Below are 18,422 nucleotides of genomic sequence, written 5' to 3'. Positions count from 1 at the left end.
AAACGGTTGATGGAAGATGCGCATAAATTTTGAAAATGTGCATAAAAAACATGCGCATAACTAAGTAAGATAAACTTTTTATTTAATAAGAAAATATGCTTATAAACTACGATGGAAACACTTTTACCAAATTTATGTATGCTCATTAAAAAGTATATAAAATGTTAATATTTGTCGCCAGATAATCAGGAACTGACTATTTTGTTCAATTTGACTCATTGTATGGAAACGCTGCTTTATTCCCATTTCTTATGCGATAATACAGTTTTGTTCATCAAGTTAATTCGCAATTTTGGATGGAAACATAGCTATTGAAATCCATATGAACAAATATACTATGGATGTCAATAGCTGTTTTCTCAGCATTCTTCACTATCTTCATGTGTGTTCAAGAGAAGAAAGAAAGTCAAACATGTTTAGAACAAGTGAAGGACGAGAAAATAAAGGCTGAATTTTCATTTAACTTTAATTAAATACTAAGGACTATTAGTTGTCATATCTTTATTAGTTACTTATAACTTTAACTCTTAAAAACTACTAGCTACTGGTTAATTTAAGTAAGTTCTTATTTACAATCATAGTTAACCTTCAGTTTTTAGTATATAGGTTATGTCTATGTGCACATGTTCAATGAAGTGTTTGTTGTAATACTACCAAATTAATACGTAATTACCTGGAGACATATTCGCAGGGACGCATATCTGTGACCACAACTTCTTTGGGCTCTGTAACATCTGCTTCAAACTTGGTGTCAGTTTGGCACTGTGTCTCAGACTCCTTTCTTTGCTGCACAGGTAAATTATGATCAGTTCAACATGTTTAACTCTATACTTAGCATGAGATCATTAGTGGGCATGTGGATACATTAAAGAGTTTATCCATTTACCCGTGAGTATGTTGTAGGTGGATGGAAGAACTTGCGGACGATGTACGTGGTGGCAGCGATACAGAAGAAGATGGTACCCAGAATTTCTTTCCACCACGGCAGCAGCAGCACAGGGTCTTTCCTTCTCACCTGTGAGCCTTCTCCGTCTTTTTTCAACAGAACACTCACTGCAGTCTCGTCACGCCGGTTTCGGTAACGAGGACTGTATGGAAAGTAGTATCCATTATCTACAATGTGAAACAAAGAAAGAGGTGATGAAACCTTGAGTCAGAGACTGTCTAGCCAAGTATCCAAATGGCCTGAAGAACTCTAGCTCTTACCATACGGGTATTGCAGTATTGAAAGAGCTCCATTGCTGTACTCTTCATGAGAGAATTTATCATTATTCAGACATTTATCGAACTCTTCAGAGCCCACCAAGACTGGAGTACGAGACGGGGAGTCTAGAAGAAAACAAACAAGTTGTTGACAACATCACTCGGGCTTCAGTACATATCTGAGCATGTGTGATGAGTTATAATATGCTCACGGATGAGGGGTTTCCATTTGACTGTAGGTGGTGGCATCATGTCAGTGTCACCTCCCCAGCCGTTCAGAGCTTTGGATTTAGATGGAAACTTCTCAGAGATCCTCACAGAGGACTGAAGGTAAAGCTGACCCTGAAACATGCCTTAAAAACACATTTTTGACATTAGAATTTTGTTTAATAATCTTCAGTTTGTCTCGAGTAATAAACATCTAAAGTTATACACATGTTAAATTAAGTTATGCTCTTTGCAGCTCAACGCTTCACAACATTTATCTGTTTTGACATTTTAGATGCTTTCCAAGCCCCTGCTTTGAATAAGTCACAGACAGACAGAGGGGGAATGTGCATGAGAGAGATTCTGAGTGTGTATATGTAAATGACACTGGCATATCTAATAGCTCATAGTAACCTGTGTTAGCTACAACCTCTCAAATACATTTAAGCATATTTGTAAGTTGGTTGGCTTCCTTTTGAAGAACTCGTCCTTGTTCTCGAGATTTAACAGAGAAATAAAAGCTCCAGAAAATGTTACCAAGTTACTATGGGTACTACTAACGTTTTAGGGTAGCGCATTTATTTCTGCAAATTTATGTATTTAACTGACATTAAAACTGACTGGAACTACCAGTAAATTAAACTAATTTTTAGTACACCTTCCAGCCAATCAGAATAAAGAATTTCAACGGTTCATGGAATATAGAGCTACATCTCTTTCACCATATGTAGTTGTGTTTGAGATATTATCTTTGATTTATTATAATAGTTGACTGACAGACCAGAAAGTTGTTCTGTTCTGTAGACCAAGAATTTATGGGAGGGAATGGATCATGAAAACATTTAACTCCATTTAAACCTGCGTTACTTTTTTCTGGTTTACCCAGTATACATTTGAGCAGCAAATGCAAACATGTTGTCTAACATATTTACAGTTGAAGTCAGAATTATTAGCTCCCCTTTGATTTTGTTTTCTATTTTACATTTTCAAAATGATGTTTAACAGAGCAAGGACATTTTCACAATATATGTCTGATAATATTTTTTTCTTCTGCAGAAAGTCTTATTTGTTTTATTTCAGCTAGAATAAAAGCAGTTTTTAATTTTTAAAAAACATTTTAAGGTCAAAATGATTAGCCCCTTTAAGCTATATTTTTCAATAGTCAACAGAATAGACCACCGTTATATAATAACTTGCCTAATTACCTTAACCTGCCTAGTTAACCTAATTAACCCAGTTAAGCTTTTAAATGTCCCTTTAAGCTGAATAATAGCATCTCGAAAAATATCTAGTATAATATTATGTACTATCATCTTGGGAAACATAAAATATTTCAAATCAGTTATTAGAAATAAGTTTTTAAAACTATTATGTTTAGAAAATGTGTTAAAAAAAGCTCTCCGTTAAACAGAAAAACAAGAGGGCTGATAATTCTGTCTTCAACAGTATGGTGTGTAAAACAAATGTCAAATGCATGTTACCCAGGTAAACGCTGGACTCTGTTGCCCCGCGGGCCTCCTCCATGATGTCATCATCCTCCTGAGTCTCAGTCTCAGTTTGGGAGTTATACGAGGTGTCATCAAACAGGCTAATGGGTGTCACCTTCCCCCCTCCAACCAACCATGCCGAGGCAATGGGTGTGCAAAACTTCAGAGAGAAAACACAGTGGTTGAAATGTGTAATTGCTAAACCTATGTTTTAACCAAAATGGGTTGAGATCTATTTACCTGATGCTCCCAGATCAGCTGTCCTTCTGGTTTGGTGCTGAAGGCCATGACTTTCCAGTCCGGCACAGAAACCTTAATGACCAGGTCTAAGCCCTCTACCTGAGTATGCGCTGAGTTTGGGTGCATCTTAGCATGATTTTTGGTTTGTGCGTCCGTCTCCTCCTGGATAACACGCTGTGCTTCACGTCTGACCTCTCGCCACGTTTCTCCACTTGGTGCCTCCCCCTCCAAAAAGTTGAGTTTGGACTGAATCTCCGGAACAAATTTGAGCTCAAAGTTTCCCACGCTGAAGTTCCATCTAGCAAAATACAGAATACAATTGACATTTAACGGGGGCTGCTACTAATCTTTAAATGTTTTTCTACAAGCCGCTGCCAAGCTGTGCATTGTTGACACAAGCCATCGTTTCATGCATCTAATCTACCTCTGCTTCGTTTGTACGATCAAAAGCAAGGTCATACGAAGCACTCAACAGAGCGCGAGTGAAGCCTGCGGGTGTTTCTTACTTCTCAAACCCGTTGCGAGGCCTCACAGCTCTGACAGTTTTCTGTGTTCTCTGGAGTAACAATACGTCCTCTGGCTCTCCTTCCTCGTCCCCCCACCGACTGCAGCCCACCGCTGAACAAATATACTTCAACTGCATAGAAAGAGAGCGGGAGGTTAAAGCTGACAGCCAATACCATGATATGATAAAAGAGTTTGCAGTGTGCCAAAACAGCACATCAATCATTTATTCCTGTAAAACAAATTCTGTTTCAACAACTGTGTGGAATACCTTGCCGCTGTATGCACCAAGGCCGTACGTGGTGAGGGATTTGCCCCCTACAAGCACAGTGTCCTCTCCGATGCGGTACGAGGAGTCCAGCAAGGACTCCACACTGAAGGAAACAGCCTCCATACTCTCTCTATCCCTGTTCCACTGGAACAGAGCTCCGTCCAGAGAGGGAATGAACATTTTGTTGCCAAAAATCTGTAGAACAGAAAGAGATCAGAAGAATCGTATTAAACTTGTGGTCAATGAGTAGAAGGGACACGTGACTTCATTTAGTAAATAGTTCATGTTTTTGATTATCAGCAGCGGGGTGGGTACAATGAGCAGACTGTGATGGATAGAGACAAGGGGACAGCCAGCTCAGAGTCTTTGACCAATCAGCTTTGAGTCTGTGTGTGGCATTATCACACTGTATTCCATTAACATTTGGCACTCTCTGTACTGTTGTCCGAAAAGTTATGCAATCCTTAAAGGACAAGTGAGCACACACACACACACACACCAATAAAAAGTAAAGACCATTATATAAGGATAATGTAACTGACCCTAATCCAAATTGTGATCTCAGCTCAAACAGACATACACAAATGGGGGGGCGGAGGGGTGAGATCACCAACTTCCTGTTGTGCTTTGTCTTAACATTGACACCTGGTATTGACCAATAGGATGCTGAAGCACCATGAGAAACCAACCACCTGCAGAATGAAAACAGTTCCTGTGATTGGCTGAGAAAAGAAGGTATTAGCTCATCTGTCCATCATGCCTGAGTGGGCGGAGCTTGCAGTGATACTGAGGGTAAGAGGTTTAAAGTGTGTGTGTGGCAATGATGACTCATCACTGTGCTACATTCAGTTAATCCATCATGTGATCTATTTGTCTGATCTCCAGCTCTACAGGATCTTGATGCTGGGTGAGACTTCAGTCATCCTCAGCCTAACATCCTAAATCAATGAACAATTAAAGCCAATCAATTAGAAGAGCATGGATTTAACCCCGGCCAAGCTCCAGAACTTCATTAATGACATTAGCTGTTACAGTTCTTTTCTGAAAATTGACAGTGTCAGCTACATCTACATTCATTTAAAAACTAGCACGCAAGCAAAAAAAAAAAAAAAAGAAAAGGGGAAAAAAAGAAAGACAGATTGTCTCAATGAGGAATTAACATTAATTGAAAAATCAATGTCATTTAATTGGATTAAATAAATACAATTAAACAATCACTATTAAAGGAAAAAAAACAGACTAGGCAAAAAAAAAAAAAAAAAAAAAAAACGGACACTTGTAAATTTGAGGGTAATAACTCTATACTTCAGAGTTATGATACTCGTATTGAAAAAAATATATAGTAACAAAAATGTAAAATTGTATATTTGTTTTGTATCATTTTGTTTATTTATTATTCAATAAAGTAATTACAAAATTATTTAAAAAAATTATGAAAACCGTAAGATCCTATTGCCCCCTAATGCACCCAAAGACTTGAACATGAAATTAAATGGCTTCAGAACATGACTTTATTATACAGCAAGGAGGTTTTATGACTCTCATGAAAGACAGTCCAGCTTTTAAACCTCTTTAACTACAAGTTGTAAACGTAAAAGGTCGGTACTTTTTACGAAGTGGGCAATTTAACCTCTACACTACAGTATTTCAATGTCAGTGTTCTCTGGTATCTAAACAAATGTGGCGCTTCAGCAAAAATAACTTACGCTCACATTGGATACATGACATCTATTTTCTCTTTCTCCCAATGCATTGAATGCCAAAGAGGGCTCAAGGAGCAGGGTAATAGCCTGCTATTAAAACTGATCTCTGACAATCTGGCTTATTGTCTGCATCAAGCTCAGTGTTGACTCACTGAACATGCACTAGGGGTGGTAGTTTTGATACATGCTAAACGTTTTGATGGGCATCAACAGCTAAATCAAGGCTTCATCATTTCTGTAGGAGTAATAAAACACTCTCTTTAATTATCAACCATAACAGCAGAGCGAGAATAATAGTCTATGCTAATCTATGCTAATTTTTCTAGTAATTTCCTGACAATATACAACCTTCATGTTGCACAATGACAGAGTAAATATCAAATCTGAGAACGCCTGTTATGACGCGTTTAACTGTCATCTGCATCGTAAATCCTTTAAAGTTTGTAATATCTATATGTATTTATGTATTTACTATAGTATATCATCTTTGCTTCAAATGTCAAAAAATGAATTACCTCTTGTGCAAGGCGTTTCTAATGCAGCGTCTATGGAACAGGACAGCAAATTTGACGTTGTTTTCTCATATGGCTTCCCTCATCAGTCTCAAACTCAAATGTTTTTTTTTTTTTCTTTTTCTGAAAGTCTTGATATTACCCTTGTGAAGTTTTTTTTTTTTTTTTTGGAATTTGAGCAAATAGGATTGTACAAATATGGTTTATTGTATTCTCCCAGTCACTGCGACTCCAAGTTTTCCCAACTATGACTACTTCCGCTACTGAGAAACCCAGAAATGTGAAAAGTCTACTGATTACAAATTTTTATTTGTACCATTTAATTTAACTATTGAAGAGGTAAGTTAAATGATAGACAGGAAGAATTTGGTAAAAATGTAATGAAATTTCTAGATTCAAAGTTTTAGATATTGTAATGCTTGTGGCAGAAGAAAAAAATGTGGACAGTACATAATTCTTGTGTTTTTGGCACAGAAAAAGTATCTTTGCAGGTTTATAAAATGATAGTTGAACCACTAACACATGGATTGTTTTGACAGTATTTCTGGTACTTCAAGAGCGTTGAAAGTTTCCTTGCTGTCTATGAAGGGTCAAAGAGCTCTTGTCTTTAATTTAATAAAAAATACTTTAACCTTCATTCCGAAGGTTTTATTGGTTTGTAAGGACATGGAGGAGAGTAATTAACAACAGAATTTGCACTTTTAGGTGAACTATCCCTTTAAACCCAGATATAGGGCCCCATTATACACCTGGCGAAAGATGTGTTTGGCAGGATTTGTTGCTGCTTTCAGACCAGCACAACTGTAATTTTCACTTTTTTCACCACATTGTTTAAATAGCAAATTCATTTGCTCCACTTTGTGGACTCATGAGTGTGCCGGTCTGTAAAGGAGGTGTGTTTGTTGGTACATTGCCATTTTCTAACTAAAATAGACTATGCCATTGACCCACTGAAAGCTGGTCTAAAGTCCAGCACAGAGCGCATTAGCTATGTGCCCGTGCAGGTTCAAACACTTACACATTGCTTAATACACACAGGATGTACAGCCATACACAAATATCTTTACATATGAAAAGAATTAAAGAATTAAAATGTTACAAAAATTATTATTTTCTACATAAATATAAAAACCACTGCCTCCATGCCTTCTTTTTTCATGACAATTTGGATTTGTATAATGTTGTTATTATGATCAGGAGTATTATTTATTATATGCATATTTATATTTCCTTTAAAAAAAAAAACAATTTTAGATTTGTCCACCTCTCGGGTTTTGGAAACAAATGTATTACCATTTGGGGCATAAGAATAGGATGCGTGTTTGGATATAACTCTTCACCACACTTCATTATTATTGATCTTTTATTCGTGTGCCAATTTTTGCTATTGACAACCAAAATGAAATATGTGGGCAATGGATATCTTTAGTGGAGTGCGTACAACACGGTTTGCTTACTTCACAAAAGTTAGAAAGTAAAGTAAAGAGAAGGTAAAGAGGCCGAATGGAGGAGACTCCTTTTTATCCTCATGCTGCAGATGGTCTGTCTAACCGTTTTCTCGCTAGTGAAGCATTCAATTTTTCCACTTACAAAGTCCACCATGTTAATAGCAAATGTGCCATGGTGGGATGCAACTAACTCCTAAAGGGAATGGAAGATGGAGATTGATTTAATGCACGTTATTCTCAACACACACCGATAACTCATTAAGAGAATAAGCACAACCCTGTTAGACCATGCGTCGGGCGCAGTGTATTTTTCAGTCTGTAAAATAGCAAAAGTGGATTCATTTCAGACATGCCTGTAATCCTTTTGCGCCATCCACTTTAGACTTAGACTGTTAAAATAGAGCCCATAGTGACACACAGAGAAACAACCACCTTCAAACTGGATGATGAACTTTTTGCTATCATTTTGTCACTCCAGTTGTAGGGTCAGACACACCAAACAATGATATCAAACTGACCCCCACAGATGGCCAACATGACTCCAATCCTCAGTTCGACTGTGGGCAATGACTCCTGGAATCTTGTTTGACACATTCAATTGGAGAGATTTAGCCAAAGGCGGTCTGGCCCTTGTCTTAAGGGATCACAGCAGGTTTGAGTATAAAGTGTGTCTGTGTAGGCAGGATATCCCTCTGTACTCACTGACCTCCCACAGACGATAGCGCTCCACTGAGTCTGACACATAGCATTACATCAAGCTAAGCACAAGCCCTTCTCCATTCCCTGCTCAACGGTAATCTCTCTGACTCCCACACAAACACAAACACAACATATCACTTCACACTGCTTCTGGCACAGAAATCACTTTAGCGCACCCTACATACGTTTTAAAGTCAACTACACACGTAGGTCTATGGATGACATGCTATTGAGGAAAAACAACAACTTAAAACATTTATGGTTTACTCAATGTTCTTGAGACATTTAGTTGTGATTTACAAGGCCAACCTGAAATGCCACGACTACTTTTTTTGTTTATTTTTTATTAGACACACATGCTATTTAAATTTCGCTGCTAGAAGGTATGTGTTCAAAACAAACTGAGGTGTCGCCCACAAGCCCAGGGGCATCGCTAGCAACTTTGGGCCCTATGCAATGATATGTGAAGGTGGGCCCTCTTTACTAAAAAAGTTGAAGACCGAGGTTGGGTTGTTGACGTAAGTGAAGATGTAGGGGTGAGCAATGGTATACAATTTTCGGACACTCCAACACCCTGAACTGCAGTAGGCAGGGTTGTCAATCTGCTGCAAATACTCCTAAAGACAACAAATTGCAGCTATGAGAGAAGAACAGATTTATAATAAACATCTAGCAATTAATCTTCTTCATGTGAACCACCAGAGTAGTGCAGCTTAGGAATGGGGCAATTAGGTCTAAAATCAACATCTCGATTAAATGACCATTTTAACTCGATTACAATTAAATGAACATTTTTTTTTGCCTCAGTGCCAAGTTCCTTTACAGTTTTTTTTTTTCTGAATGCTAGAAAGCTAGTTTTAGCTTCTTCTCCATTGGAGCCTGAAATCAGCAGATATGCAAAAACAAAAGTTTTCATATAGAGCACCTCCGTGGGACTCGACACTGTAAACACATGCTCCAGTGGGCTTGTGTCTCTTAACAGAGAGGGGTGACGTGACTCCACTGTGGTAGGGAAAGTAATAGAAGAAGAAGAAAAAAAAAAAAAAAAAAAAAAAAAAAAAAATCGACAGATTCGATCGATTATAGGTTCTGAATGTCGATTTCAATTTCTTTTCGATTAATTGCCCAGCCCTTATGCAGCAACACATCAATAGATCATTTATTTTATTAACCGCAGACAGATACCAAAGTCCTTTTAAAACAAGTAATTTCCCTTAACAGGTGATGCAGTGGCACAGTAGGTAGTGCTGTCGCCTCACAGCAAGAAGGTCGCTTGCTCGAGCCTCTTAGTTGGCATTTCTGTGTGGAGTTTGCATGTTCTCCCTGTATTTGGGTTTCCTCCGGGTGCTCCAGTTTCCCCCACTGTCCAAAGACATGTGGTACAGATGAATTGGGTAAGCTAAATGGTCGGTAGTCTATGTGTGAATGAGTGTGTACGTTTCCCATTGATGGGTTGCATCTGAATAGGCATCCGCTGCATGAAACATATGCAGGAAAAGCTGGCGGTTCATTCCACTGTGACAACCCCAGATTAATAAAGGGACTAAGCCAAATAGAAAATCAATGAATGATTGAATTCTACTTGCCAACCATCTTTGAAACGCCTCTCAGGCAGTATGCTTGGGGAAACATCAAATTCTCCAAAACTGTTTGCCAAGCTTACAATTACATTATATATTTGGCGTATTTAATGGGTGTTTGAGTAGTTGATGCTGTCATGTGATGTGCGTTTGACAGGACAGACTGTACCCAAGTAAAGGTACAGTAAAGTAAAATTTCTTTGCAAGTAATCGTACAATTGTGGATGTACAATTTTTTACTCAAACTGCAGAGATCACAAATTTTTTTTATTTATTTTTTGTTAAAACTGTCATTTAAGTTCGTTCCTCAAATTTGTGTTTACCAGAGCCTTGAGGCTGAAAGCCATCCAAGCGAAAGAAGAACTCCTTAGCAATTGCGGATTTGAGACGAGTGTGACATGCTTTATTTTTTATTTGGCGTTTCCGTGTTTCTATAAAACCAAACCAGAAATTGACGGTGTGTGATGTCATTACCATGACAACACAGGGTATGGACCCAGTCACTAATTTAAATTGCTTATTTCTCCGAATTAAAAAAAAAAAAAATCTAAACATCTGGAATAATGTAAGTGCACAAGTTAAAACGTAAAAAATATATAAAAATATATAAGACTGTTCTCGGTTTTTGGATATTTTAAATGAAAAAAGAATCTTAAATATTGTTTATTTAGGTAAGGCCTGTGGTTACTGCTATTTGAACAAGAAACATATTGTAGTGTAAACTATGAAAATTTTGTACATTTTGGTGAATTAATGGATTTTTCTGCCATTCACAGTTAGGAGTGGAAACCATGTTCCAAACCATGTTTTCATAGGATTTCAAATCAGACTGCAAAATGGCAAATCATGCAAAATCTCAAACTAGAAAAATGTTTTCTTATGAGATCTTATTTTACTCAAAAATGAAAATCCCTTCTTTGAAATATCAATTAGACATTTCTGAGGGGGAAAGAATAGAAAAAACAGATATTAACTGCAGACGATAAACTGCTGATCCCGCTTTGGTGTTATTTTGCCTCTTTTCATGACAGGTGAGATATTCAGGATTTCAGTGGAGTGCCACTCTTAAGAAGTTGACATCACTGACATGTACCCAAAGAAAAAAGAAAAAAAACAGCACCAAAATGACACTTCAAAGAATTGTGTCCTCGTAAAGCAGAAAGCTGCTGAGGAAAACCTCACAAAATCTTTCAAGAACATGTCAGAATCATATTCCACCTTGAAGCTTAAAACTGAAGCCTAGTTTAAGGATAATTAAGTTTTACCACTGAAATAGAAATAATATAAAAAGAATAGATGACAGCTCAATGAATTATTAAAAAACAAATATACAACTGTGGAGGTAAAGCACCCAAAACAAAGCAGAGAGGGCATTACACACCTCAGGTGTCCATTATTTTTCAATTATTCAATGGCCTACCATCAATTATTCTGCTTGCATAATGGTTTCCACACCTCAAGACATCTTGGAGATCAATTTTTACTTTTGTTGTCCTTGTAATGCTTGAGTGGATTTTTATGATGGAGAAATTGAAATGAATGCTTACAATATTGAAAAATGTCAAAATGTTTATTATAATATACAGTAATACATCTAAAGAAAATTATAAAAAAATTGTAATCTTTATAGTCATTATGTTTACTTTGTAAGCAAACAATATTAACAGTGTTTTCCAATTACCTCATATGTAAAATGCAGAGTCTGTGCAGACATAATCAACAAATGACCCGAGGCTCGCTTAAGAGTTCTCTCAATGCTATCATTATGTTATTAAGTGAAAGTGTGTATCACATTTATATATTCATCTAACGCTGCACTCAGTAGAAAGGACAGTTGGAATGTTTGTTATCAGTATATCACATTAAATGTATTTACAGCCACTGAATCTCTATACTGACTGGATATGATTTTGAAGTTTTTGAACAGCTATATTACTATTCCTTACAAACGGAGAGCATCACTGAGAGAGACAAAACCTTGACTGAGTAAAGCGTATCAGCCAGTCACATTGGATTAGTTTTTAGGATATGTGAATATGAATTACTGATGTTTTAAGACAGATAATACAAGAGAACATAGTACAGAACTCACTAAGCTGTCAGTCAGTCACTGAACAATATCAGGTTGTCAATGAGCATTGATCAGTTTAGTTCTTGCAGAGTGGCAGAGACTTTTTGGCTAATTAAGCATGTTAAATTTGCAACCGTCAGCATCACTGAGTGAAAGGGTAGGTTCGTAGGCAGGGGGGGTTTGGGTGGTTCGGGCGACCCACCCCTCACTGACAAAGGTCCAGAATTTGTCCCATAGAGGAGCTTATTTTAAATGCTGTACCTTCATAAACAGTGAAAATAACCCAGAGAAAAAGGCTTTAAGACAAAGCCAAATACTCTGTTGGCTGTCACTTCAGTGTGACTTCAGCTAATCAGTTTTGGCCAATGCTAACAAATATTTTAATATTGCAATTTGCCAAAAGAGTAGTCATCTTTCGCTACTGTATTGTTTTTAAACAGAGAAAACGGTTTACATGGAACTTTTATACTAACTCCTTATTCTTAAACAAAAATGACCAATAAAAAGGTGTGAAGCACCAAAAGTGGACCATATTGAAAATGATTTGAATACTAATTTGCCTATTGTTGTTATCATCCATGAGTTTTCAAATGTACTTTTTGTACAAGAGAGGCTAGGAAAATTGTAAAGCTCTTCATTAATATTAGTGGCCAAGCACAGAAGTTGTGTAGGCACCTTTTGCTTCATTTCAGCTCCATCCGGCTTCTTCTTCCGCTCTGGGAGTCTATGAACTGTTTGCAGCATTATCAAAAACTTTGACACTTACACAGACCATGCGAAGCAAAAATTATGGAATTCAAGTTGATTAAACAAACTGTTTGTGATTAATTTGCAAACAAATCTAACGTAGAGAAAATAGACTCGAGGCCCATTGTCCTAATTACATAATTGTGTTATGTTAACCATAGTCTGAGACTATATACAGCGTTTCAGCCCCCTGCCCCTTATTTGTTCGAAGATACTTTTTTTTTTTTCTCTTTCAAACTTTTTAACCCAAATCCAAAATTCATAAAACTGGTCTCTTTACATCCCGCGAAGCATGCAGAGTGGAATGATGTCTGATTTTCCCAGGTCAGCCATTTTGGCCATCAACCCTTTTGAATAATGTCAAAAATTACTATATTTTACAGATGTATTGGCAAATGTTTATGAAAGTCGCCTAAAGGTGCTCAAAAAGTTTGTTGCAACGTCAACTTTTGGTCAAACATTATAACAATATTTCTAAAAATGCGAATAACTTTTGACTAGTTTTGCAAATTATTATGTATCTCGTCTTGATAGTTTCTCATTGGGTTGTTCTGACAATATTGATTCTACCAATTAGACCCTAATTAACTGAACTTGCTGTACGACATCTAGCCCTAAATCTAAAACCTACTTTTTCAAACTCTTGCATCGTTTGGTTGATTTGCACTAAATTTGACTCTGATCATCTTCAGACCATGCTGACAAAAAGTTATTGAATTTGTATCATTAGGTTTAACAGTTTTTGTTTACTGCACTGACAAATGTGATGGCAAGATGCCAAATTATACATCAGAGGCTGCATCTCTACGATAGTTAAAGATATTGACATGGTCTGTCATTGTCTACTCGCACTGACCACACCATAAAAATTTGGTGACAGCGCCACCTAGGATTCAAGAATTATAAGACATTTATTAGCCATTAATAATGACACCCAAATTTGGTAATAACTTTTGACAGCATATGCTTATTTTAATAAAATTGGTCTCAAATATTCCTTGGGTTATGCCGACAACATAGATACCAATTATGCCATAATCTTTTAACTCCTCCTAAACCGTTGGTCCAATGTTTACCAAATTTCACTCGGATGCCGGATTATCTTCAGAACATGTCGACCAAACGTTGCCATGTCTGTTCATGATTTGGCGGCTGGGCTGCATAGCCCAGATAATTGCTTCTTGCAGCCATATCTATTTTTTTTTCTAATGATAGGTGCTGTAATACATTTTTTAAGTAAATATTTGTCATATTTATATTTCTTTATTCTAAATCTTTAGGAAACATTTTTGGTATATCAAAAAGTGTGGTTATGATGACAATTCGACAAGCTTATACAGCTAAAATAGTGCTTAATTATGAAATTTTATTTTTTTTAAATCATTTTAATTCGAAAAGGAGTTGATTAACTGCAAAAAAGTCCACTTTTTGAGAAAATAAGAACCACAGCTTTCAGCAGGCTGGCCACGGGCCTAAAGGGAGAACTCAAATTGGCAATATGACAATTAATAAGTATGTTTATTGAGAGTCCTAGTTTAGATTTTCTTTTTCTAACAAAAACACAGACTTTAATATTTGCTGAAATAGTTAATTATTCTCACACAAGCACAGACTATACCTGCTAGTTGGTACTATAGTCTTTGTGGTGTGCTCAAGTGAAACATTTTAGACACACATGGCATGATGCGACAGCACAGTTGGCTTTCATCCCGACTAGTTCTTTGTTGTTGGTTTGGTGCATCAGGACATCATTTGGTAGGACATAATACATGGAGCTAACAGCCTCCAGTGTAATGAGAAAACAAAAACTGCTTTTATAGCCAAAAATTGGTTTTGGTGTAACTTTAGGAACTTATTTCTGGTCTACAGCTTAATCCCAACATTGTGTCAGGGAGCTCCATTACTGCTACAATCGAACAAAACAAAACCACCAACAAATAGTGAGCAGAAACACCGGCTTCTCGGCTCATTGGATTAAAGTGCCTTAATTACAACGGTTCACTCTAAAGATTAATAGATGGGAGGGGTGTATGTGTATGTTTGAGTTGGTGGTGGTTGGGGGGGGGGGTTCTTATAGATGACATCATCCAACACATAAGGCATTACCTCATTCTTCAATCCTCTCAGCATGACTCACACCACGCTGTCAGTAGCATGGCTTTACACCCCCATCCCTCTCTTCCTCATTCCTCTCATCTTTCTCTTTCTTCCCTCCATCACACCTCCCCCCTCGTGTTGTGACAGCGTGTTTCTGCAGACAATGCTGTTTACTGCTGGCCTCTCTGTTAGTGTTGAGGCATGCTATAGGTGACTGTTTCCGACTGGCGCCATGGCGAGGGCCAATCAGAAGGGGGCAGACTGCTCTAATCACTGAGCAGAATGCCTTGCAAGGCACCGCTTGGGCCAATCAGAATGGCTGGTTGCTAGGCACCCAGAGGTAAAAGGGGAGGAGAGAGGACAATTTCAGCCAATGAAGAGGCTGCTCGCACAGCAGCCAGGCATTTCAGGTTACCGCCAACCAGACGGGGGTCAACACCATCACTCATTTTGCTTTATACGCACACACATTTCAGGGAGTTAAAAAAAGGGGGGGAAAAGTAGAAACATACAGTGACATTTGTAATTTATTAGCATGGATCAGATGAATGTGTAAGTAAATAGAATATGTACAAAGAAGCCTGTTAGTGGAGCGCTACGGTTTTCTCAATGTGTTTATGTAAATGTGTGCATGCGCATAAGTACATCGCTGCCAAACGCTCTTCCTCCAGGCTAGTCTTCAGTCTCTAGTGAGTATGAGTCTGTGATCTCAGCGTATGTGTGTGTGTGTATGCGCGCACATGAGTATGTGTGTGTGTGTGTGTGTGTGTGTGTGTAACTTGTTTCAGATCCAATTTCCTTTGGGCCATGTCTCATTCTCTTCTGGGGTAAAGAGGTTCAAACAAACAAATCGCCTTTTCCCACACACAAGAATACACAAATGGACTGTGTGCAAAAGTTTGGGCAAAAAAAATCTTATGCTGCATCATTATGCAAAATACTACAAGAAGGTGTTTAATACTTTTAACCATATTTACAGACATGTAAACAATTGGTTGTTGTAAAGGATTACGGCTGGTTTATACGCGTTCACTAGTTTGAGCGTGCGTGACGACAGTGACGTCATTGTGGAGTTTGCGGAGGTTCGCTTTGGGTGAATATAAATTCACTTTGAAGAGGTTTTGTCTGAAAAAGGTACAACTGTACAGACATCTTTATGAACTGTGGACAAGGTGCACGCGCAGTATAAATCAGCCTTTAGCCTGTGTTTTTGATACCTCTGGTTTGCTGAGGCTTGAGGATACCAAACAGCCTGAGCCCACGTCCAGGTCCCACTGCTTGCGCCCCTGGTTTAGAGGATCCAGAGCTGCGATTCTCCCATCCAGTGTGCTGATGATCACCAAAGCCCTGTCAAGCACACAAACACACAAATTCACATACACTGACAAGGGTTTTCATAAAGGCTGCACAATAACGGGAAAATTGTTGTTGCGTACTGCAATAACAATATTTATTGCAATATAACATTTCCCTAGATAAATGCTATTTTTATTACTTACTTTTTAGAAGTCAATTATTTAATGATCATACTAAAATAAACAGCTAATAGATTTTTTTCTGATCTAATTAATTATAATTCTGGCAAAAAAGTCAAGGTGCAAAACATGTAGTGCATGTCTTTGTAATACAGATATTGTATACACTATTATGGTGAAAGTTTCAATATGTTGTATAACCTGGACATTCTTTCCGCTCTGGTGACACCTGATAAATAAGGGACTAAACCAAAGGATAGCCATCTATTACTCCAAGCTCTTTTACTACTGCCTTTATACTTGAAATTGAGTTATTAAAATGATGGTACATGTACAGCAAGTAAAGCTAAATTACAATAACGATTACTGCAATAATGTCACAACTAATCACTAATTAATGGCCACTATTAAAAGACTGTGCATTTTGTCTAAATGGTAGTGCATAATCAAACAACACAATAAACAGGCGCAAACAATCAGTCAATTAATTGTACAATGGCACGGTTTTATTTTTAAATGAACTGAAAGTGGCTTTGGTGTTTTACATTAGTAAACTTTAAAAACACAAATTGAAAAATTTAAGAATGTAAAGTTGCCTTTGGATACAACAAAGATGAAACCCCCTTTTGAGTCTTACGGTTTGTTCGTGTGGTTCTATGTCTGGGTATTTTACAATACCTCCTGTTCTTGAATGATACTTTTATTACCAGTACAATTTTTTTAACAGTAAAACTCCTAAAAGCAAAGAAACAAAAATGCAGCCAAAGAATAAATCAGTACAAAAAGATTTCGGTTAAACAAACAGGTCATGTCAATAGGTGAGGTTCCCTGCTGCATTCTTAAGGTTTTTAACAGATTAGAGGTTCAATTTTTAAGTCTTGTTGATCAGGAGAGCGACAAGCATGCATCAATGAAGACCTTTGGTTAATAAATTAAAATTTATCCCACTGACATTAATGTCTTTCAATGCAAATCTGAATGTAAAGTCATGTTATTTGAAAATAAATTACAATAAGATGCCAAGTCACATGAATCTGTTCTGAGAAGGAAGCCATGTCTAATCTGATTTATATATCACAGTGTCAATCACAGCTGACTTCATAAAAAGTGGATGTAACCAAAGATATTTGGTTCACAGTTGTGTTTTGTTTGCGCTAGGCTTAATTTGGTGGCACCAGCCATGGAGTGATAACAAACATTGACATGATGTCCAAACATGTTTAATGTATGAATAAGCTTATAACAAAATAGTTTAAAAAGTCCAAATAAAACTGACCCATATATAATAAACTCAATTGGAAAAAAAATGCTCAAACCGAATGAAACTGTAATCATTTGAGGAGTGGAAAAAGGAGTCTTTCTACTAAAAGCCGTTACACATCAAGTCGACACCAAACAACTAGCACTAATAAAACTCAACTGTGTTGTCGCCTTGAGGTGGCTAACATGGACCAAAAAGCTGCACATGAAAACAGCAAACTGATGAACGCAATCGGATTTAAGCACATGCATGCATTGAAAGTACAGAACACGTGCACTTGAATAAGGCGGCCTTCATCAGTTGTGTGTTCATGTGCAGCTTTTTGGTCCAGATGTTAGCCAAAGCGACAAAACTGTTTATGCTTGGGTTGGGTTTTACCGATAAAATTCAACAAAGCAGTGTTCATTACCATTATAACAGTAATTATCACTCACTACAGAGGGATTCGCTTTGGTAAATGTCTGATAATATAATAATCCATATTGTTTGGAAATAGTTGAGAAATTTAGCAAAATTACATCTGATCTCTTTGTGTTCCTTGACGTGAATGGTTTACTTGCTACGTCACACGCGCTCTGAATCATTGCTAAACAACCAATCAGAATGCTACCTTCAGGCGAAAGCGATTCTACATGCTGAATTGGGCCAACCCAATCCGAATTGGTGTGTCCTGGTTCTAAAATATGTTTTAAAATAAATATATAAATATATACACACACACACACACACACTAAACATATGGATAATAATAGACTGCATAGCATTGGTACATTTGGCAAATTCAGTTTCTAAAACTAGGGAGACATTTTAAAAATACTAGCTTGTGTCTTCATAGGACAAGACACCTACCTTTAGAACCAAGAAAATGCCTTGACTTTTTCAGGTTTTTCATGACTGTCCGAAACCTAATTATGAAA

At 37.3% G+C, this 18,422-nt stretch overlaps 1 protein-coding gene across 2 annotated transcripts in view; it reads right to left on the bottom strand.

The window, feature by feature from the left end:
* Positions 1–18,422, bottom strand: part of eif2ak3 (eukaryotic translation initiation factor 2-alpha kinase 3) — a 59,372-nt gene that overhangs the window by 18,461 nt on the left and 22,489 nt on the right. For both annotated transcript variants that reach the window (XR_012389203.1, XM_005156585.6), the window contains exons 2-10: positions 15,987–16,116; positions 3,913–4,107; positions 3,644–3,774; positions 3,138–3,435; positions 2,892–3,057; positions 1,416–1,556; positions 1,207–1,329; positions 887–1,113; positions 674–786 (exon numbers count right to left, since the gene is read on the bottom strand). Coding sequence is in view for 1 of the 2 variants with exons in the window: in XM_005156585.6 (XP_005156642.3) it covers positions 674–786; positions 887–1,113; positions 1,207–1,329; positions 1,416–1,556; positions 2,892–3,057; positions 3,138–3,435; positions 3,644–3,774; positions 3,913–4,107; positions 15,987–16,116 (1,524 nt within the window). In the remaining variant the exon portion in view is untranslated. The remainder of the gene's footprint in view (positions 1–673; positions 787–886; positions 1,114–1,206; positions 1,330–1,415; positions 1,557–2,891; positions 3,058–3,137; positions 3,436–3,643; positions 3,775–3,912; positions 4,108–15,986; positions 16,117–18,422) is intronic.

This window comes from Danio rerio, chromosome 13 (genome assembly GCF_049306965.1).
Source record: "Danio rerio strain Tuebingen ecotype United States chromosome 13, GRCz12tu, whole genome shotgun sequence".
Lineage (NCBI taxonomy): Eukaryota > Metazoa > Chordata > Actinopteri > Cypriniformes > Danionidae > Danio > Danio rerio.
Note: the sequence above shows the minus strand (reverse complement) of the source record. Positions and strands in the feature narration are given on the sequence as shown.